Below are 23,178 nucleotides of genomic sequence, written 5' to 3' on the forward strand. Positions count from 1 at the left end.
TAGACCCCTGCTATAAAGCAGATAGACAACTAAAGTGAGCCCTCTCCAAAAGTCTTCAAGAACCACAGTTATAAGAAAATTCAAAGATAGAAGACCAATTCACAAAAATTTAAGCCATTCAATTTACAGCTTGTGCGTAAGTGTTTTTCTGGTAGGTTAAAAGAAGAAAGAGATCCAAAAACATCCAACAGTTTAAAATCAAGCTATATCCCATTTAAAACCTATTCAAATAAGAAAGAAAGACAGGTTCTCCCTGTTCATGAAGACGTAAACATTAACTATTTAAATATATATATATATATATATACAGTGTCACATAAATATTCCTTAAGGAAAGAATGCATTTTGCTCTCTCAAGTACATTTTAGGAGCTTTCAGCGACATACTGTACTCTTTAAACAAGAATTTCAGGTTAACTATGATCAGCAAGGAACACCTGCTGAAAATCTTGCAGTGGGGCAACCAGACCTGCCCGAAAGCCAAAACCTGCAGCTCAGGAGTTACTCCGGCTGGTCTGTTTGGTAAGGAGAGCTAAACCAGCTAGTCTGATGCTAGCTCCGGCTTTCATGCTTTGAGGTGGTTTTATTTTCTGCTGTCGCATTTGCACAGCAGTGAAATAATACTTCTTGCATTTTTTGGCTCCAAAATCAAAATGCTCTATGACACCAACTCTGCAGCTGATGACCTATTTCTCTCCTCTCAAGCATCTCCAACTGCCATCTCCCCGATTCAGCTCTATTCTTGATGCCCCTAAACCTGGTTTCTGTCCTCTCTGCTTGGCTGAAACCATGTTTTCCAGCACTACGAATGACTTCTCCCTTCCCCAGGCCTCTCCCCATGATCCTTCTCTTGAAACGCTCTGCCATGGCTGATCACTCTGATCTTGCTGTTTCCTTGATAAATAGCTCTCACAAAATTTTTTCTTTAGCCCTGCGCAAACCTAATCTACAGGGAGATGGAGGGAAATCCTTGTAAGGAAACAGGTATGAAGGACTAGGAAATGTAATGGTTTGTCAGCAGAAATAACACCATAGAGATGGAAACAAAGCCAAAGCTAAGCAGAGAGCTGAAAACTGAAGGAATTTTGTATCCCAAATTTCACAGCTTCAGCTCCTACATTATTCCTGATAGAGATCTTGATTAAAATCTGATCTGAGTGCCTCACTGGATCCAAAAAACATGTCTCACAGCCAGCTCTGCTTATCTCCAAAGACAGAAACACTGCCACGCTGCAAGCCGAGCAAGTCTTTCCCTGCTTTGGTCACAGTGATCTAATCGGAGCGCGTTGTCAAAAATAGCTTATGCACAAGCATCTGCAGGGGAGGAGGAAAGCAAAAACCACCACAAAAGAGAGCAGGGTGGGAATAGCTGGTCCCAAATTTTCTTGTGAAGAATGGCGTATTTACCCCCCACTGGAAAGAGGCTCCAGGACTGATCTAAGAGTGGTAATACTTTGTACTGCTCAGGGTGAATTCTGGAGTCTGGCATAAACTGAAAATGTACAATTTTTTTTGTGTACCAGACTCTGGGTATGTGTATAGACTTTGCAAAATCAGTTAAAAACCACAGGGACAGCAGTGCTCCCTTGAGTTCCCAAAGTAGCAAAAGAAAGTGAGGAGAGAACTGTCAATTCCTGTCCATCGTGCCTTTTTGCTAGCGTAGTCAATTTACTGTCTTTCCAAAACCAAAGCAAATCTGTACATTCAAATTAAATAGTTACCTTCTCTGAACACAAAGAAAGGGGTTATGAAATGTGCTGCCTAATTTTCTTCTTGGCTATTCTCTGAATTCTGTAAAGAACAGTGGGCCCAACTCCACCTTAAATAAGTGAAAATGATGGCAACTCCTGCTAGAATACTGAAGGGGACACAGATGTGTGCAGATCAGGAGCTTAGTAGCTTAGTAGCAGAATTTGACTGCTATTTTGTAGAAATGTAAGTGATAACATTACATTTTGTCACATACATTTTGTATGTAAGTACAAGGAAGCGAAGAATTAAAGAACAGCAATTTCTCAATAGTTCTGGAATGATCTGTGATAATATCTTGGCATTATTTCTACCCTCCTGCCTCCAGTGAAAACAAATCAACTTGAACATGCTATACGGCAGTAAGAATTATTCACTAAAGCTAATGCAATATGATGGAATTGCACAAGAGGAGGATAGAGCCGGGCATTTTCTAGCACCATGAATGTTACCAGCACACCTTAGCCCCACGCATGCAGCTTTGCATGAGAGAACGGTGCCCTGCCTTACAATATTGTTCCCTGGGAAGATGGACGAGCAAGGGATGTGTCCTCCTGCAGTCCTCCAGCAAGCACAGTTCTCCAGAGGCTCAACCACGTCAGCTGCCAGTTTTGGCTGTACACTCTACACATACAGCCTGTTCAGAGAATATTTGCTTTCCTTGCTATGTTGGCGAAGACGAGATACAGATACCCATCTCTCAGGAGAGGGGCACGGGATGGGAGTGCAGAGAAGGGGAGAGGAAGGAGGAAGTCTCAAAAAATTTGGGGCTCTTCATGCAAGGTCTCCATTCACGATGCCTTTTAGTACCTCAGGCACCCTGCAGCTGGGTGACAGTAATGTCATCTTCTGAAGCCTGAAGGCCACGGTGGTTTCACATATGCCATAACTGCTTGACTGACTGCTCTCGGCTGAACCTTTCATCAAAGCTAACTATAAAGTTAATGAACACATGGCAGCCTGCCTTTCTAAGTGGGAAGCTTTCCCAAGGCCTTTCTAAGTACGTTTGTGACCGTGAACATACTATACCAGTGTTTTATATATGTAGGTAGCTTCACATTTGCCCTGGATTCAATTTGAAGCTATTCCTTCCTTTTTGAAGAATTGAAAGTACTAGGATACATTAAAGACCAGTACACAGCTTCTCTGTGCATTTATTTTCTAGCTTGCTGGGCCAGAAAAGATAGCCAGGAGGAAGATAAACAGAAATCATTTCAAAAAATAACTTCTCATTATTATAGTGAAAGCAAAGCCTAGTTACAGTTCCACAGACCACTTCCTTTACTGCCTTTTAGTGCCTCTGTTTCACAACAACTGACGTTCTGGAAATATAACATGGAGAAAAACTGAATCTGAATTCCGTTTCTGCACTGATATGGTACCTGTTGAAGGCAGTGACAGTTTCTATTTATTTTAGGAAAAAGAAAATGAAATTTTATTATAAAATGCACCTTGCAAATTTATCATGCCTTCTTCACAGAAAAGATTCCCATGGCTTCTGCTCGGGACCAGAAAAAAAGGTACAGCAGAAATAGCTTGAGTGCTTTGCTTTCCTCATACACTTTACCCAGTAAGGTAAACCACCTTTGGAACAATAAATAGCTCCCGATGAGCAGAATACAATTACAATCCTACGCAAAAAAAACCCTTATTTTGAAATAATCAAGCAGAAAAACTTGAACATAGAAAACAATCTAATAGAATCAAATAGAAATCTAGAATATGTGGGAGGAAGGTAGGTGAAAGAGAAATAAATGGATGAAAAAAATTACTGTGTAATCTGTAGGCCTTTCAAATGCTTATTAAGAAAAATTTGTATTCCTTAGTAAAAGTAATTTTGTCTGAACTACTACCAGCTGAAAAGCTAATAAGCTTCCTGCGAACAATGTGAACATGTAGACACTGTATATACACTTCACGCGCACAGATTTTGAAATAATGTGTTTATAAATATTGAGGGTACACAGAAATTTCACTTTAGTGGAAACTGAAAGGCGCTTGATACATTTACACTGAAAACCAAAGCCAGGATAACATTGCACGATCTCAATGCTGGCCTGGGCAAAACAGCGTGCTGCTCAAGAAAGGCAGGCACAGGTTACTACATTTAGGCAGAAAGAGTTAAAACTGCACAAATCCAGGCTGGGAAGCAACTGGATGCCTAACAGTCCTGCAGAAAAGGCTCAAGAAATACAGTGGATCACAATTGAACCTAACGGACCACTGAAATACATAATCAGCACTATAAATGGTAAATTCTGTGAAGCAACTTCTGCTCTTCTTCATCCCTGGTAAACCCTGAGAAGATAGACTTTAAGTAAGATGCGTACCCTTTAGGAAATCCAAGACAGAAGTAAGCACCATCAACAGGCTGAAAAGCTGACTTTTGAGGGAAAAATCTAATTAATCTAGGTTATCTAGCTCAAAGATAAGAAGATTAAAGGGGTCCTGGCAAGTCTATGAGTATGCACCAAGCTGCTCTAGAGGGCAGAGAGCAACCTCTCTGTGGCAGCAGTAGTGGGTAGGGCAAGAGAGAGTGAGAAGGACGTGTAATAGTAGTGAAGAAGATTCAGGCTACACAATATTCAGGGTCACATATTTATAGTGGTTGCAAAATAAGTAGAGTTTCTTTTAAAAATCAGCTAGACCAGCTTCTGCCAGATGAAAATATAATACTCTCATCTGCAGACAGTGGGATAGACACATCCATTTTTTAGGCGTTTGTCACTGAGCAAAATGATCTTCTTTTTCTGTGATCTTAACAATTGTGTACTTGTCAAAATGGCCACAGCAACTTTTTGTGCACTGCAGAAACCCTTTAGCCCACAACGTCCCTCATAGGCTTACCAGCTAAAACATATTTGGTGCTTACCTTTGAGTAACACTTTGTATAGGATGTTATTGAGTATACGAGGAAGTAAAGTCTATCACTGAGTTCCAACAGCTTAATCAGAAGAAGTCTGATTAACTCCATAACCCCTCAAAATTTAGCCCAAACATGTATGCCAGTCCTTCATATACTATGGTGTATTTGTAATATTATGTAAATCATACACTCAATTATACTCTTATACAAGTATATAGAAATATTAGGGTGAAAAAGTTAAATCAAAGACATATTTCCAGTAGTTCTTGCTCTTCTCATGGAATGTGTATCATATCAATAGTTCCAAATGTGAATGAAAATGTCCTATATTTCAGTTTCTGTAATATTTTTTTTTAATTTTATCAGTCATCCCTGGATATACACATTCTGAAATCATGCTGAACGTTTATAAGTAATACTTGCTGTCAACAGATAAGCTCTGCTTTATCTTTAATATTCTTTTTTATAAAGTTTCCCTCTTACAAAGCAACTTGCTGGTCTTTTTAGCAGTCTCTTTTCATAGACTTAGCTCCAAGGAAATAATTTTCAGCTATTCTGTGCTATTTGCAGCACCACAGTTTAAGGCTACTCCTTGGGGACAGAACTGTGATGGTGACAGTCCAGGACATCTTGCACTGCAACAGAAAATGCTTGGTACAAAACAAGAGGATTAAAAGAACATGAAAAAAAAGTTGGTTGAAACTATAACCCCACGCAAGGCAAAAGAAACAGAAATCTATGCTGATAGAAGATAATTGCAATGTTAAAAAAAGTGTAGCATAAAACAAGGAGGCAGAGGACTATCTGCTCTGTAATTAGAGATCAGCACATGTGCATTAGGAAAGGATGGGCCGGATTTCGTTGCATAGCTGTAATCCCATGAGGCCAGATGCAGAAATTACATTCACCGTTGCATTGCAATGTCAACCCCTAACTTTGTCAATTCTCCAAATGCGATTTCCTAGAAGAGATAGGATGGCATTCAGGATAGAACACTGTAAGAAAGAAACCCTGGGTAGAGATTGCTATAGCTACGCACTGCATCTACAGGGAAGACGCGTTGACAGATATATAGCTGTGTATATTGCACCAGTCCATGAGTCTAACAAAATTTACAGTTATCTCAGTAAAGGTCACTACAAACAAACACACTCTATTTCCATAGCCTCAGTGACTCTTGTGAACCAAAAATAATTTGAAAAGATGCAAATATCAAGATAGAGGAAAGGTCAACTTTTCCAGAAGTAAGCAATAAAGCACAAAAGCTGCACTAGCAGATACAACTGTTACGGGTTGTTTTTTTCTTGTCAAGTGAACAGGCAGCTGCAAGGACAGGGGATATTTTCCATGCTTAATTACATGTTTGTAAAAATGACTGTGCAATTTCAAGGGCAGAATCTTTTGAAAACTATCCTAAAAGAAATTAAGACTGCAAGGATCATGGAAAGCAAATTTCTCTTATTTTCAGGAGCGAAGTGTTATGCTGAGGAGGAGGAATAAATAAGATCTGGACAAGACTTTCTGAGCCAGAGTCAATGTTGACTGCATCAGTTTAGCTCCATTCCAACGTTCTCATTATTACAATATAATTGTCACATTTATTTTTAACTCATATTCAATACACTGTACCCGGAATTTTTTCAACATCACTATGAATCAGAGCGGTGCGAAGTCCCTTAAATACAGTTGTGTTCATTCTCCTGTTAAAACAACAATTTGTATCTTCACAGTGCGATCAAATCTCCTCCATACTACCTATTCAGAGGCCAACAGGTCAGTCCCATGCAGTGCTCCTCTTGACCTCAATGTAAAAGTACCAGGCAAGTTAAACCACCACTACCGCATGCCAGAACAGATAAAACAGACAAATGAAGCAAGAGCAGGGATGCGAAGAGCACTAAATGAGTACAAATAAGCCAAACTCCACTAACAGCTGTAGCTCATACCACATGGGGAAAAGGGCTGCAGATCAGCCCCTGCAAGCACAACTGCAAGGACCTGGAAGGGTCTCCAGAAAGGGTTGAGGATTTTCGCAGAGGACTGTCTAAAAGCATGGCTCTAATCTTAGTATATCTTACTACACTAGGCTGGACACTTGTCAGATGCTACCATTTTTTGCTCTGTTTACCATTATCAGGTCAGGAACTAAAGAAACCACTTTAGTCACAGAAAGCAGCGTCACATCTTCATGTAGATGGTGTGTTAATGGAAAACGATAAGAGAAAAAGGAAGTTGCCACAGACAAGTGTGCACAGGATGAGTAATTGCAGCTACAAAGGGATGCATAGGATGATATCAAAGGCCCTGGGTTTATCAGCAAGTCAACTGGTTAGTTACAGGTGATAGAGCAAACGTAGCAGATGGTCAAAACCCATTTTATGGGTAACAAAAAGCACAAGAAACAAGTATGTAACATGCATACAATACGCCACGTACGATAAAATTGGGTATAATATGGAACTGAAGACCAAATTTGGAAAAGCAAAGTGTAAAGCTTTAGAAAAAGTATAGAAATGGGCTCAAATGGACCCAAGCACAGGAAGAAAGAAACTGTCAGCATCAACACTCTGGTAAAGAGGAGGAAGACACCCCTATCCACGCCCATGTCAGCAAAGACCTGACTACATCAGCACTTTGTTGTGACCCTTCCCAGCTAAATCTATTAAACTTAGCACCCTGCAGAGCACCAAATGGTGACCCTAACATCAGAATATAAGGGGGAGATAGTAGGAGTATTTGGGGTTTGGGTTTTTTTTCAGGTTGTTTTGGGGTTTTTTTACAACAGTTTTAACTGTATATTGTTAATGAGTGTGTTTTGTATTAACTAGATAATTTGAACTGAAAGTGTTAGCATTATCGTAAGAGGACTAACAATAACTGTTGTGTTCTGTTTACACTGATACAACTTTTATCTAGACTAACAATAAATTCTTAGCTCCAGATATAAGGAATGTTCTCCCTTTTGCCCACAATATCACAAGCATAATGTCGCCACTGAAACTTTGGAAGCGGGAGCCAACTGCCATATAGAGAAGGCATCCATAATCCAAATGCTTTGGGGACCAAACCCATCTATTTTACTGAAATGTGTGAAGGAGTTTCCAGGCAACCGCAGTTTATTCAAGATGATATTTTTAGCTGTATAGAAAAGGTCCATAAATGTTGCTTCCCAGGCTTTGCATCTGGTTCCTCAATTTGTCAAACCATGTTGGAAAGCTTTACAAAGTAATAAAATAAAATAAAATAAAAATACAAGGAGAAAAAAAAAGACAAGGAAAAGAAAATATTGGCTGTGACAGCTTTAAATACAGTTGATAATTCAGTACCATTTGAGCCATTACTTTGCAGTCAATACAACAAGCTCTCCTCAGTTAAAACTGATTAATATTACAGACCCTAGATAATCTGGAGATAAATGTTAGATTCAATGACAAATTAAAGAGCAAATGTGCACATTTTACAATGAGGATATAGTGGTATAATATGTGAAATATAAGATGTGTTAAACTTAACAATGTGACTTTTGGCATTAAGCCTATGCTTTCTTAAATCTATGTCATTCACCAGTTTTTATAGCTTAATAGCTGTCTGTCTCACCAGGATTTTCTGTTTTCTTAAGCACTGAACAGTTATACACTAGCTTATTAAATTGATCTGTTTTTTCCAATATTTTATAAAATAACTCCTCAGTAACATTGAGCAGTTCTATAATGAACTTGTCATTTTAGCTATTGGACAAATTAACCTGAAACCAAACATTTCCAAAATATGAACACTTTCTGTTTTTCTTCCTCCTTATGGGTACAAACACTTAAATTTTTAGAGTCAAGTTTGTTCCCTTCTGCACCTATAATTTTATTGTTTGTAAACAGTGTCAGATTTATACAACTCCACCATCATACAGGACAGTAACATAACATGGTTTAATCTATTTATCACTGATAGCAGATGAGAAATAAATTCCAGAATAACATTTTAAAGTGTAAAAATAAGAGCCTTACAGATGCTTCTGTGTTAACACCCCTTTCAGACTAATGGGATCTGTCCACACCTTTCTCAGTCCTGTGCTCCTTCTCCATGACCATTTATAAAACTCATGGACCTGAGAAGTTCTGATGCACACTGCAAGGCAGGATCTTCTTCGTGGAGCTATGGGGCAGTGGTTCAAGTTTAAAAACATTTTCACCATTCTAAAGCAACCTCTTCACACAAGTTCAAATGCATATACATACTTTGTCCCAGAGCCCAGATAAAAGGTGGGGAGAAAAGCTTATTAGAGTTCTCGTTAGGCAGCTTCCTAGGCAGCCCATTCGAAACAAAACCACACAGACTACGTTTATTTCACTTATGCAATATTAGTTCTTTTTTAGCTTCTAGCATTAAATTATGTAGCCAAAGATGTCTAAGTTTAAGGTTTCTGTGATTGGTTACAGCACTGCTATCTCCCTTGCAAGCTTCTACACATACTGACCCTGCTGATCTGTCTCACAGCTGTTAGGGAAGAATCATTGCTGCAGTAAGTTCCTTACTGAAAATGTTGCAGAGAAGAAAATGGATGAAGTTGGTTGTTAAGGTTGTAGGCTGCAGTAATGGAGAACTAGCTTCAGTGTTTCTAAGCCAAGTAAATATATGGAACTTCCAACATTCTGTGATTCAACAGCAAATTTAAGTAAGTTTGTGAAGCTCTCTAGGGCAGTGCAGCCCTTTCTTTATCACTAAGCAAGCTACCAGACAAGTGCCACTCAGCTCCTACTCTACTATAATTATTGGTTCACCTATGTAAATTACAGTGTAAGCTGAAAATTGTTCATGTCCACTTAAACAAAGGCAGGAAGAAAATCAAGAGTAATTATATGGGAGAAACCAGATCCAGTCCACTTCCCTGAATTTGAGGTGTCACTCCCCTAGGCAGGTTAAGACAATTTATTTTCTATAATTTGCATAACATTCTCTGTAGACATCTGTGGAGGGGGGGTATTTTATCGCGTGAATTCCAACAATTTCTCTGTAAATTCAGCCTAGCCCTGGGAAAGAGGTGTCCAGAGGTGGAAGGGAGCAAGAATGAGGGGGTCTGCAAGGAGTGGGGTGCCTGCACTGCATGCAGAGATCACTGAGAGAGAGAGACAAAAGCAGGGCCACAGAGGTGATGGGTCCCTCTTCGTGGATACTAGAATGAACTGCCCAGAACTCACAGCAGCTCAGCAACTCATTGAACTGGCTGAAACCAAATCAAAAAGGAAAGAACTGCCCCACAGAAGGAGAAGGAAGTAGGTTATAAATTGATTTTGTGTATTGTTTCTGAATCAGTCACTTTAAGCATCCTCTATTAACAACAACAACAAAAATCTAGTTTAAATTTCAACAAAATCTTGCTTTATTTTACTTTTAAAATCTTTTGTCTCTTTGGGGGCACCTCATTATAGTTCAAAGCTCTAGACATGCCTGCCTAAAAGTTAAAGTGAAAACAGGAGCCAGGTACAGTCCTCAAAGGGGCTTTACTTTCATCTTTTGTCATCTTTTCTCAGATGCTTTATCAAGGCTTTGTCAATAAAGTAAAATTGCATAGGGCCAAATGAAAGCACTGTAGAAGTCTTAAAGTTTGCCATATCTGTTTATTTAAAGTCTCAGTACTAATCTTTCATTAACATAGATATTTCATAGAATTAGACTAAATAAGTTGATGAACAGGTACAAGAAAACGGAATAGGAAGGTGTTCTGCATTTTAAAAGGCAGCTAAGTATGCAAATTTTATTATTTAAATTAAAATGTCAGTTCCCTCAAATTATATTAATGATTCCAAGTTCATAATGGAAAAATTGTTTCAAGGCTGGGGACTGATAAAGAATTCTATAATCTTTCTAATTCACTCTGCCAAATGCAATTAAAAGTTATTAGATTTCTAACACTTCAGCCTCTGTATAAAACATTCTTCTGGTAGAAAATTAAACACTGAACTACAATCTACTTTCATTTTTATGAGAAAAACATATTGAACAAATTTACCCAAACCATCAGAGTACAAGATGTACTGTATTTTAGGAAATTCATTTCCATGCACTGGAGGACTAAAATCCAGAGAGATTCACAGCAGCACTGCTTCAGTAATGATAAATAAGTGACAGCTATCATCAAGATAGTGGAATTCTGGAATCACCAATGAGATCTCAGTAGAAGTTTGCAGGTTCTATTAATTGCTAACAGAAATTATGGGTATGCTTTAATAACATTTATTCATTAACCTGACAGGTTTGCCATGAATACAGAACAGGGAGAAATTATACAGAACACACACAGCCCCTATTTATTTTCAAGGTTGCAGTTGAAGATCAGCTAGTGAATAATAGAAACCTGCACTGCCAACCATGCCATTTGTTTTCATTTATTTTACTGACGTAAAGTAGGACAAAAACCAGCCATCAGTTAAGTTTCTTCTAGCATTGACTCCAACTGCTTTGCAGTTTTGAAAGAATATCTTACCAGGAGCATATGCAACCAGTGCTACGTGGTCTTTACTGACCGTGGCTTTTCAAAAACAATTATAGACGTTGAGTTTAATTCAAGAAATTCTACATGGTTCAGTGTCCACTTACCTGAGACAAAAAAGTAAGGGTGAAAATTGATTTCTTAAATTGCCTGCCTTATGTTCTTAGCCACCATGACTTCAAATGCCTTCAAATGTCTTCAGTGTCTGCATGTTCCTACATCTTAGTAATACAGCACTTTTGCTGTTATAACATGTCAGTATGCCTTTTAACTTCTTAACAAGCAATAATCTTTATGGGCTGAAACTGCCCATTTCCATGGCATATACTCTGGCACAGGGAAGCTGCCACAGCAGCTGTGGCACTGGCTGAAATGGGGAAGAAGGCCTGGCTGACATGGCCCCTTTCCTAATCTCATACCGCTTCAGGGCACCAGGTCTTCCACTGCATGCCAGCAAGGTCTGGCTGTGTGTATCGACACTGTTAGATAACTGCTTAGCCCAAGTCCACAGCAAGGTCCTGGTCCCCCAGGGTCCCCCTTGTATAAGTGTTGCTTTGCTCTCAGCCTCTTTTGCAGTGACCCAGGTTTTTTCATCTGAGATGATAAAAACAAACCAAGGTGCAGTTCTAGAGACAATTAATTTCAGGGATCACACCCAAACAGCAGCATGCGTGAGTCTGGATGAGGTTTGGGTCTCTCTGCTCTGTTACTCCAACATTAGCCCTGGTGGCTTCATATACTCAAACTCCATCAAGTGTACCAGATCATGCAACATATGCCCTCAACCTCGTAATCTTAAAACACAGCTCAGCTAGGCTATAAAACTGCCCTCACCATGAACCTAAAAATTAATTAACCCATCATACAACATCAAGAGGAAACACAGGGCCAATTGCTGTGCTGTGGAGATACTGCTGGTCTGCTCTGAAGGGACAAGGTCTGTGCAGTGCGGACAGAAGCCATCCTGCAGCTCTGAGGCGTGAGGGATGGGGATCAGCCCTTGGAACAAATGCGTTTATTAGCAAAGCTGTATCTATTAAACCACCATGGTCCAGACACAATAGCCTATGTCCTCCCACTGGTGACAGCAATACACAACACTGGTGTTTCTCTAGGTCCCAGCAGAGAGGACGGCCTTCTGCTACTGGTACCTTTCTAAGCCAGTCAATACACCAGAAGCAGCAGCAGCAAATAGGGAAGGTCTAGTTTACAACTTCACCACCCTTGTGCAGCTATAACTAGCTCTATCTTGTGCATAACAAGAATTGATTTCAATGTAGTGTCTGTGTATATGATGATTCAATCAATGGTTTATTGATTATGAGTTGTTCCTCTTCAAGACTGTTGCATCTTTCAGCCACTGGGATGGATGTACATGATAGGAAGATTCAGATTGCATGAAAAAATCATAAATGTGAAATTCCATAACTTTCAAGTGTTAAGCAGCCAAAAAAATATCTTTAATTTTTTGTAGGGCAATGCATATTTTGGTTTTATGACTGTCCTTCAGTTAAATGCGAGCTTTAATTTGGTTCTGGTTTTAGGATATGCAGAGCCTGTCCTCATACAGATATACAACTATCTATATAAAAATCTGCATGTATAGGTGCATACATAGAAACTATGCGTACAGCTACTTTCATTTCACACATATACAGTGTTTTCCTGATTTTATTTTGGGAAATTATTTATTCTAGTGATAAATTAATGGAGACTGGAAGCTATACAAAGAGCTATCTATACTTAAGAAATAATGCCAGACTACATTTTTGTTCTTCCACGGAGTGATTATTTTCTGATCTCCTTAATGCATCATGGTCATTCACTCAAACCTACAGTGCAATGATGCCAAGGTCAAATTTGCTCATTCTGTAATGTTTAGCCAGCTTGTTAGTATTGGGAAGTCAGAAAAATGAAGTCATGAGCACTCTCTGTTATTCCTCCTGGGGTGACTAGGACGTGACTGCATTTTGAAAACCTGTTCTGAGAAACTGCTGTTCTGATTAACCTGGTGGAATTGCAAGGCCAGAGACATATGGGAAAGGGCTTTCTGAAAAGATCCAGACTCAGAAAAATATTAGTGGTGGGATTTGGGGGGATTTTTTGGGTTGGGGGAGCGTTGTTTGTTTGACTGAGATAGAACAGAACTGTGCAACTTACCAAGATCGAGGTAGATGCCTGGAACAAATGAGTTGAGAAAAAACATAAGAATAACACACCCCAGCACAGTCAGGCATTTGATGAGAAGAATTTTGTCTGTTATCCTGTGCTGCAGACAGGGAGAAAAACAAAATTAATAACGGTATTAAAGAAGGACCTATCCATTATGCATAGATTTCATGGGTGAAACACAAACTTCTGTTCCTGTATTGTAATTCCTCTTCAAGATAAAAGACAGAAGTATTTAAATTGAAGCATTTCATGCATACCTATAAAAAACAGGAATATGTGGCCTGACGTGATCCAAGAGATACAAGTAGCTAGCACTTGCTGCATACATTCGGCTGTGTTCAGCTACCCCCATCGCAGCTTCATTTCAGTAGGAGAAGTAGGGTTGAAATGCAGTTCCGACTACAGAGGGCACTCCGGGCACTCTATGGTTTCACAATCCTGGACAAAACTACACTTCTTTGCATGTATGCTTTGAAAACCTATAACCCAGCCTAGAGGTGAGATCTTTCATGCCTCCTGTACAAGTCTTACAGACCATGCCAAGCCCATAATCCCTGTGCAGCTTCTCTACCCCTGTACCCATTTCCTGCATCCCTGGGCCGATCTCCTCATGCTCTCACCGTCAGACCCAGCGCTTTCCATCATGACTCTGCTTCCCTGCTCTGATCTCACTTTTGCCACTGACCCAGGGAATCACCTTCTCCCAGCCTGAGTCCCTCTCTCGTTTCCAGTATCTTCCACATAGTTTAAAGCTCTACTAAAGCACAAGCAAATCACTGTTCTTTAAAAAGGTTGTCTTTTATGCAATGCCTTGACAAAGGTGTAAAACCTAGTAAGAAATCCATTGATTTTGTTCTGGTTTGGTGTGACATGTAGGACAGTGATGTCCCAGTCAGGGACTTGTGCTCCCAGACACAGGCCTGGATTCATTAGTGATGCCTGTGAGGTGGAGAGGATGTGACATTTAGGCAATTAAATTTAGGTGAGATTAATCCCACTACAGACTTTACATCTCATCAGACCCAACTTCAGCATAAAGACTTAGGCGGTGTTAATGTGTGCACAGCAAAGAGAACAGGATTTATCCAAGCAGTTTATCCCCACTTGAATAATAAAGCGGGTATTGTCGCAGGCAGGGGAGTAAATTAGATTCGGTATTTGGTACCACAGCAGGAGTGTACTCTATCATCATGCACCATGGCTGTAAACAACCTATTGACACCTTCTGAGTCTTTCTGGCCATGGATTAAAAATCTAAGAAAACAGTGCTGAATCAGTTATTGATCCTTTAAATGATATTTTTCTAAGGGACAAAAGTGTAAACCCTAAAAACAACCACCTCACAACGTGATTCGGTAACCCCATACCACCAAGAAGCCTGCCTGCCTGCCTGCCAGCTTTTCTGCTGTCGTGAGAGTTATTAAATTTGCATTAGATTCAAAGCAGTCTCTCTGTATAAAGGCATAGGTCCATTTACAAGGATACTGAGAAAAACTTCCATCTACTTACTTTTTTCTGGAGTTCCTGAATATTTGTTTCCCAGTTTTTATCTTCTTGTGAAATTTGCCTGAAAGAAAATGACACCTGCTTTTTCCCAGAGTGAAATTAGAGCACTGCCAGGAGCGTTGGAATAAATCCTTCTCATCACAAACAGATCACCCTTTCCCCCATACGGAGTAACTCATACCACAAAGGAGTTGTGGCCTTCTTAGGGCCAGCAGTAAAATTCCCATGAGCGTTCACTTAAGACTCCACTTTTGTGACACACTCCACTTATACGCAGACCCTTTAGATCATGAACAGTGCCACGGGCTTAGAAGGAGTGAGCCTCCAGAGTATGGACCCCAGCATAGGATCTGGCTATATGCAATACGTAGTCCCCTTAATAGTTTCAGGAGGTGATGTATGCCCTGCTGCGATAGAACGGAGGTCGTGTGCTAACATCAACAAGTCAGAACACATATATTTTGCATTTGCATTTTATAATGAAGTTTTTAAGATCCAAATAACTTCATCATGTTATCAGCATAGTCAGCCCTCCAGCAAAAAGCCTTGGGGTTTGCAGTTCAGGAGCGCTGTTGTTAATGCTAATTAATTTTTACATTGCTGTAAATGTACTGTGCTGGAGGAATCCTGATTTTCAAGATTAAATATAAATTTTTTATTTATATTTCAGAAGCATCTTCTTTAGAGTGCCATAAAGTCTAATAATCTGCTATAATCTTTATAACAGGAGGTGATTTTAACAGCCTTTTTTGTCTTTAAGTATTAATACGGTCACTCCATTCAAAGTGCGAAACATCAATAAAAATTATATAAAAAAAAATCATCTTATTATTAGAAGAGTTTCAGAAATCATATATTTACATGTCCTTGTCCATACAGCCTATTTAACATGTTTATTAATAAAAATTATTTCACTTTCACTTTCATTTAGTAAATTCAATTTCAGAGTATTTATCACTGCTATTTTCATTCATCAAATTCCATAGCACAACAGTTGGTTTTGCCAGAACGTAAATAAAATAAGGTTAGTATTTTTGTTAGTCCTAATTTATAAAAACTTCTCCTTTTCTATACATAAACAGTTAATTATGCCTACAGTCAGGTTCACACTGGAGATTTGATTATGAAATAATTTTAAAACTTAGCAATTCACTGGTGATATATTTTTCAAACTCAACAGTCCACTGAAGAACACTTGAATTTTTTAGTAAAAAAAAAAAAAAAAATTATAGCATTTTACTACACTGAAACCTCTCTTGCAAAGGAAAGTCTAATGATGTATTTGTGATCTTTTTAAACCACAACCTACCTGAAATTTCTAGGCTTTGAAATTTGTGTCATATTGACATGTATTTTCCAAGCCTTACACATCGGTTTCATCCTAAAACACTTTGTGTTTTATTGAGGGTAAGGGCAGCTCTTCATATCTACCCCAACACCCATCTGATCAAGAGACAACTAAGACTATAGGTCGAGTCCCAAAGAAGATCCCTGAAAGCTTTCACTTTCAGCTCTGCCTAAAATTACTAGAGGTGAGCCCTTGGCTTGTTGACCAAAAAGACATTAACAAAACACCCCTGGATGTTGCCAAAGCCACGCTACCATTCCTGGCTGTAGACCAAGACGAGCAGGAGCTCCCTGCCAGTCCAACAAACTGCCTGAGCCTGCAGCTTGTCCCCGCCGAGGGTTGGGGCAGGGGAGGTGGGACACGCTGGTCCCTGCTCACCTGTGAAACGTCCTCAGCTTCTTCCTCAGGAGCATCTCCAGAGTCAGGACCTTCTGCATCAAGAGGCATTTCACAGCAGTCTCCTCTCTGCTGGCCGGGTTAATGCGCTGTGCAGTCAGTCTCCAAACATAAATCTCATGTTTCAGCTCTGAAAAGAAACAGAATCGCTTATCTTAAAGCAGGCGTAATGCATATGAAAACAGAGGCACACAAAATATGTGTGACATGCCCTGGACTCAAAGCTGTTAAAATTATTGGAACGGTTTCCCAAGAATTTTCCACTTCAGAAGTTGCTTTTACTGTTCATCTTGTAGAGCTGAAGGGAAAGAAAAATAAATAGAAACTTTTCAAAATTTTAAATAAACTAATCTCAAAGTCCTTTTCCGAGGAAAAATAAGTACTGCCTTCAAACACTTGCAAATGCCTTCCACAAGCTGTAGGGCTAAAATTGCATCACGTTAATTTTTCATCCAAAAATAAACTGCCAATATACCTTATAATACTGCTAACAAGATACTAGTCACTTTGTAGATAGGAATTACAGCAGATGCTCTGTCACTGTATTCAGAATGTACAACAGGTTTCCATTCACTCCATGTTCATACACACAATTTTATCTAAGTAAGGCAAAACTGAAATTCAGCACTGTCTTATGGAATATTGTTTAATAACATTTTAAAGGCTTCCTAAAAGGACTTAACTCTTAGGCACCGAAAATATCCAGAAACACAGGTACCATCACATGCATGCCGAGCTGAATGGTATCTGATGCTGTGTAAGTTCAGACAGACTGATAACACTGGAAATCAGACTCCAAAGTCTTGTCAGGATTTTCAACACTTTCTGATTTATCTTTTGTCAAGTCCTTGGAGAATGACTGAAAGGTGTTTGTTCCTGTTCAGGAAGGACCTTACACTGGACATGCCAAAAAAAAAAAAAAAAGCTTTGGATTTTCTGGGAAATCACTAGAGAAATAAAAGCAGAGTACTCATTCAGAAACTGGCTGCACAATGCTACCTGATGAAGCGGCAGGATGTTTCCTCACCCTTCTTTTCTGCTCCCCTCAAATTTCACGTTGTTGAAGATAATGCGTCAAGAATTCAAGGCTTTATATCTTAAGATCCCTATTGTTCTTATCCTAAGAAATGGATGCAGAAGGTTTTGCACCACATATACAAATTATATGCATTTTTTATTAAAAAAATGGATATGTAAAAACAAGAAATATTTAAACGCATTTTCATGTAGGTAGTGATACTAACATTTGCTGATGCAAATCCCTAGTGGTTCATGGTATCTACTATCAAGAAGAGTACTAAATGCATTTAATTCTCCCCCTTCTTTTGTGACCAAGTCTTTACAATGGTAATCCAGTGAATCATGTAAAGATTGACCATAAGAGGGAATTAGACTTGACAGAACTCAAACATTTAAGAGCAAAAATAAGCGTGTCCAGAGCTTGCACAGTTGACACCAAAAAGGGATCTGAACAACAATTTACTCACATTATACATGGTTCATGTCTATAGATGAGCACGCGTCATCAGAATGGTAATCTCTGCCTGAACTTTACAGTGCAAGACCAGAAATGTAAATTCACACTATCTAAAGCCCAATGACTGTCCCACATTATTAAACAACTAGTGCTCAGCTAGAGCTTTTCCTCCATGAACAGATTTGCACCTGAACCCCAGATACCAAAGAGGTGCAGAATATACAACTTCATAATATATTTGGTGATTCTTGCCAGGATCATAATCTGACACTAAATTATATTAAAACATGGATAGGTCATGCTTATCAAAAGATCCGCATGACTTTGTGCAGAGACCCTATCCTGGCCATCATTTACTTTTCCATCAACGTTTGTGACACACACGGCTGTATCAGCAGTGATTTTTCCATTCTCTTCCAGAACTGTGGCTTTAGGCCACAGCTAATCTTCTGTTTCCCACAGGAAAAAAAAAAAAAAAACCAAAAACCAAACAACCCCCAAAAAACTCTTTTTGAGGATTAGAGTGGGTGGGAGCTGTGCAAAAACAAACCTTATTTTAAACCTCAGAAATGGTGGCACTTTAATAAGATGGCAGGACTAAATTTTAAGTCTCTGAATTTGTAAGCACTGTAAATAGTAATTTCTAAAATAAACTAGTGACCAAATATTTGGGGTCTGCTTCAGTTCCACAGTTTCTGGCCATTGTGCCGACTTTCAATTGGCACCTTCCACCTCTTATCATCTACCTTGAACCTGGTCTGAGATCTGAGCTGGGAAGTTGTTTTTAACCATATAGATGAGCAAGACTAGATGGAGAAACATTGGAACGTGCCTTTCTTGCACATGCAAGAAATTTTTTTCTTTGAAAAAGTTTCCTGAGCCCGAGAGAGAATCTTTTGTATGTAATTGAAGCAGGTGAAGGGGGGGACCCCCTCAGCAGGTGAATGGTCCTTTCTGTACTGCTCTCTCATAGGCAATTTTCAAGTCAATTGGACTGTAGCTTTGAAAGTGTCTCTCATCAACAGTCCAAGAGAAAGCATTTGGTTTTGTCTTTTTGTCTGGCAAATGTTCATGAAGCATGATTAGCCAGTTTGCTATCCTGCTTTCCGATAGCTTGTCTTTGCTGCAACACCTTTTCTGATTGTGTCTGTTCATCCTGCCACAGCGTTTCCCCCCATCCTTTCCAAGTGAAATTTCACCAAGGGTTGTACTGATGGAGGAAAGGTGAATCTTTCATCATCTAACCAAGATGCAGATCTCCATCAGGTATTTTTCTACAAAGACTCTTTATCTTCTTTCCTTCAGAAAGGGGCAGCTAGCATCACTGTATCTGTGCCACAAACAAACCCGCAGACCAGAAAGCAGCACAGCGTCATTGCACACTCCTGTTCCACATCTGAAGCACCGTGGGGTTAATCTCTAGGTTCAGCAATGTCGGCCTGGTGCTTTCTGATCTATATTAAAAAATACACACGTTTTCACGTGGCTTTTATCTTACCTTTATGCACAGCCAGTGCAAGCTTGATCGTTCAGTCATTAGTTTTCTAAACATCCCAAGGATGTGAACATATAACCTGCTGCGGACTTTACTTCAGAGAAAAATGTCCTTTGAAAATTAGAACAGTCGATAACATCTTTTATACTGTGACTCCTGTTGCAGTAATAATTTTTGAAGAGGTTTTCTAGGTCATCCCACAGAATGTTTCTCCTATTTATCTTTCATGCACACCCTTCTTGTAATAACCCATTATGGCACTAAGTGATACATATGTTTTTCTTTTGAAACACTGAACCCAGTCAAAAACCTCTGGGCCTTTCTATACTTCTCCCATTTCAGGTCTGCAAACCCATTTTGCAGCAACCCCTAGAGTTTGGGAACAAGGGCTTAATGCACCTGCAGGGTCTTATCAATCACTTTGAAATTATGGCTAAGGCAGCATAAGGGTGGCATCTGGCTGCCCCTGAATGAGAAGGTCTCACACTCCTCTTCCCCCCTGTCGCCTCCTCAGAGGGGATCTAATGGTTGTGTTACACCAGGGCGAGCTCACGCTACTCACTCATCCAACAAAACCTAATCTGCAGGGGTTTCACAGGGTTAGCTTTATTGTGGATCAGCCTACTAACCAATTCATCCTACCATAGCTAGGTCTATTGTGAGTAATAGAAATGGTATGTGTGTGTGGCATGTACTTTTCATGGCAGTTTATCATTAAAGCAGGTAAATTAACATTTAACTGCAAGTGTAGCAGCAGTAGTTGAAGTGATATAAGCAAGGCAAAGATAATTGTGCAGTCATCTGGAGTAAAAGAAGGCAGTAGAATGCAGCTTAATCAGGGAATTCAGCCCATTATGATAATAAAATATTTGTGAACTTGGTAGATTTATATAGCCCAGAAGGCACCACAGCAATACACCTAGCATTATTATTTGACAAAAATTTTCATTTTTTTCTTTTTCTTTCTTTTTTTTTTCCCCCCAGAAAGTCCATTTCCAACAAGAAAAGAATAATTTTTGGCTTAGCTCTAGGATCTAATAAAGGATCAGCAAACATGTAAACCCTATGCTATAACCTGTTCTGGTTTTGTCATTTATCATATTTTACCATGGAGACCACAGACATGACATCCTAGACCCATTGAATTTAATGGAGTTTCAGCTACTGGCCTGAGCTGTGACATTTTAGGAAAGATTTTCTGCATTTTAGAAAACATTGTTTCATTTAAAAATGCATATTCTTTCTGCAATCTGATAATTAATAGTCAAATTGAATTTCACTTAGAGTAACTGCACAGTCCTTCCCACCCGACTGCCAATAACAAAGATGACATCCTCAAAAACTGAGTGTAATTAATTCCCAGTCTCAGAATCTGAAAAGGCCAGTCTTGTTAATTGAAGATACTCAAAAGAGCATAACCAACCTTGATGAGATGATAAGAATTATCATAAAATGGCAATTTTTAACTTTCAAGTGCACTAAATGCATTAACTACCTTTCTGCAAGCAACACAAGTTTGCACTGCTGAGCTGTGACTAACACCATGCAAAGCATGTTCCTCTGATTGGGGGGTGGGGTGGGGATGTCTCCTCATGTTATTGTAGCTTAACTTTTTTCAGTAAAGCAATTCTTTTTCTTAGCTAACTTCTCAGAGCAAGAATACTTATGTTTAAATGTTAACTGAAAAGCAAATTAAGTACCATGAATTATAGTTTAATCTAGCAATAGTAATATCTATAACTTGTAGTAATTTTTTTTTAATCCTTGATGTTATGTAGTTAATCCTCATTATTAGACAGTAAGTGTCATCTCTGTTTTAAAAGCACAGAAACTAAGTCAGAAATGTGAAACCCAAGTGTAGAAAGAATTCACCTTGAGGGATATTCCAGCTCAATAATTCATGCTGCTCCTAGAGGCACCACCCCTCAACAGGTCACCAGCATTCTGTTGTGGTTTAACCTGGCAGGCAGCTGAACACCACCCAGCCAGTTGCTCACCCCCCCGCCCCCTGTGGGATGCGGGAGAGAATCGGAAAAAAAGTTAATACCATGGGTTGAGATAATGACAGTTTAATAAAACAGTAGAGGAAAAGAATAACAATAATAATAATAATGGTAATAGAATTTAAAAAATAAGTGATGCTCAATGCACTTGCTCACCACCTGCTGACCAACGCCCAGCCTGTACCAAGCAGCGATCACTCTTCCCCTCGGACATCTCCCCCTGAGCATGACGCCATATGGCCTGGAATTGCCCTCTGGCCAGCTGGGGTCAGCTGTCCTGGCTGTGCCCCCTCCCAGCTGCTTGTGCCCCTGGCAGAGCCGGGGAAGCTGAAAAGTCCTTGACTGGTGTAAGCACTACTTAGCAACAACTAAACCATCAGTGAGTTATCAACATTCTTTTAGTACTAAATCCAAACCCCAGCACTATGCCAGCTACTAGGAAGAAAATTAACTCTATTCCAGCCGAAACCAGGAAAAATTCTGAAAAAAATGCTTAAAATGTCCTTTCTTTATTCCTTTGAGTAGTCCAGTTTATCAATCATGGATAAACATAAGCAGAGGCATAAACATTGCAGGTGCTTCAAAACTGCAACAAAACACACTTTGCCTTATTGAGCTAAATACTTGCAAAGGAATGCAAGAAATCTGCGCAGTGCTGCATAAAGCAATACAGAGCATTTATATAAGCTTTTTGACTCAAATTCCAACAGCTGGGGCCCCATTTGGTCACTGAGGCACCTAATGTCAGTTCAGTTGCCCAGCGTGGGAATGCATCCACGGCACAGGACGTATAGGGCATCCTCATCCCTGCAGCAAAGCAGCTGGAGGCCGGGCAGAAAACTGCAGAGCTCAGATGGTGCCACCACACCTCAGTCACCTCCCAGGAGTTTTCTTCTGGGCAAGCTGAGGCAGGCCGCAGCAGCCACAGGAGTTAGGCTGTTCAGAAAGCTGCAAAACTGCAGGTATCCTTCTTAAAAACGTAACTGGAATTTTTTCTCACTGTCCTTTGGGTTTCTCCCTTGTAATTTTAGCTGCTGAAAGGATCTACAACACTACAAGCCTACCCCTGCGTTTTATAAGGGAATAGTCAATTTAATACCTCTATGTTGGTCACCTAACACTCAGATGGAGTAATCTGCAAATATTAAAATGTGTTAGATCTCTCATTTCGGGATGGTTGATAAAGACATAAATTACCCTTCAGCTGGTTTGTCCCTGAATGAGGAATGGGATCTCTCTCAGGTGACAAGGGCTCTGTTCCCATCTGTGAGTAAGGCAGACTTCAAGCCACAAAGTTATTTCAGTCCTTGTGGTTTTGCCCCTTAGTCTCCTCTACTGCAGTTCCCCATCTTTTAAAAGCAGGAATCCGAGTATATTTAGGACTCATGTCCGCTAATTAGTGCTTGACTAATGTGACCACAATATTCTCTTCTGTTACACTAAGAATGGCACAGGGTCATGGGAAGTAGAGACCCAAGTATTTTGAGCATTTGTTTACCTAAAATTCCAGTGTGATTTGTTTCAGAAAATTTTCATCAGGCCTGAAATCTAGAAAAATAATTCTGGCTTACTCACTGTCAAAACAACCTTAACTCAGGCTGCCAGACTTACCAATGACAACCAATTTAGCCAATGTTTTCCATTAAAGTCTCACAACTGAAAAAAATCTATTCAATTCACTAT

At 39.6% G+C, this 23,178-nt stretch overlaps 1 protein-coding gene across 1 annotated transcript in view; it reads right to left on the reverse strand.

The window, feature by feature from the left end:
• Positions 1-23,178, reverse strand: part of OCA2 (OCA2 melanosomal transmembrane protein) — a 181,447-nt gene that overhangs the window by 77,854 nt on the left and 80,415 nt on the right. Inside the window, exons 15-17 of the mRNA XM_009645648.2 lie at positions 16,503-16,650; positions 14,780-14,837; positions 13,259-13,367 (exon numbers count right to left, since the gene is read on the reverse strand). Of these exons, the coding sequence (XP_009643943.1) occupies positions 13,259-13,367; positions 14,780-14,837; positions 16,503-16,650 (315 nt within the window). The remainder of the gene's footprint in view (positions 1-13,258; positions 13,368-14,779; positions 14,838-16,502; positions 16,651-23,178) is intronic.

Source organism: Egretta garzetta, unplaced genomic scaffold, assembly GCF_000687185.1.
Source record: "Egretta garzetta isolate BGI_Z169 unplaced genomic scaffold, ASM68718v1 scaffold788, whole genome shotgun sequence".
In the NCBI taxonomy this organism is placed as follows: Eukaryota; Metazoa; Chordata; class Aves; order Pelecaniformes; family Ardeidae; genus Egretta; species Egretta garzetta.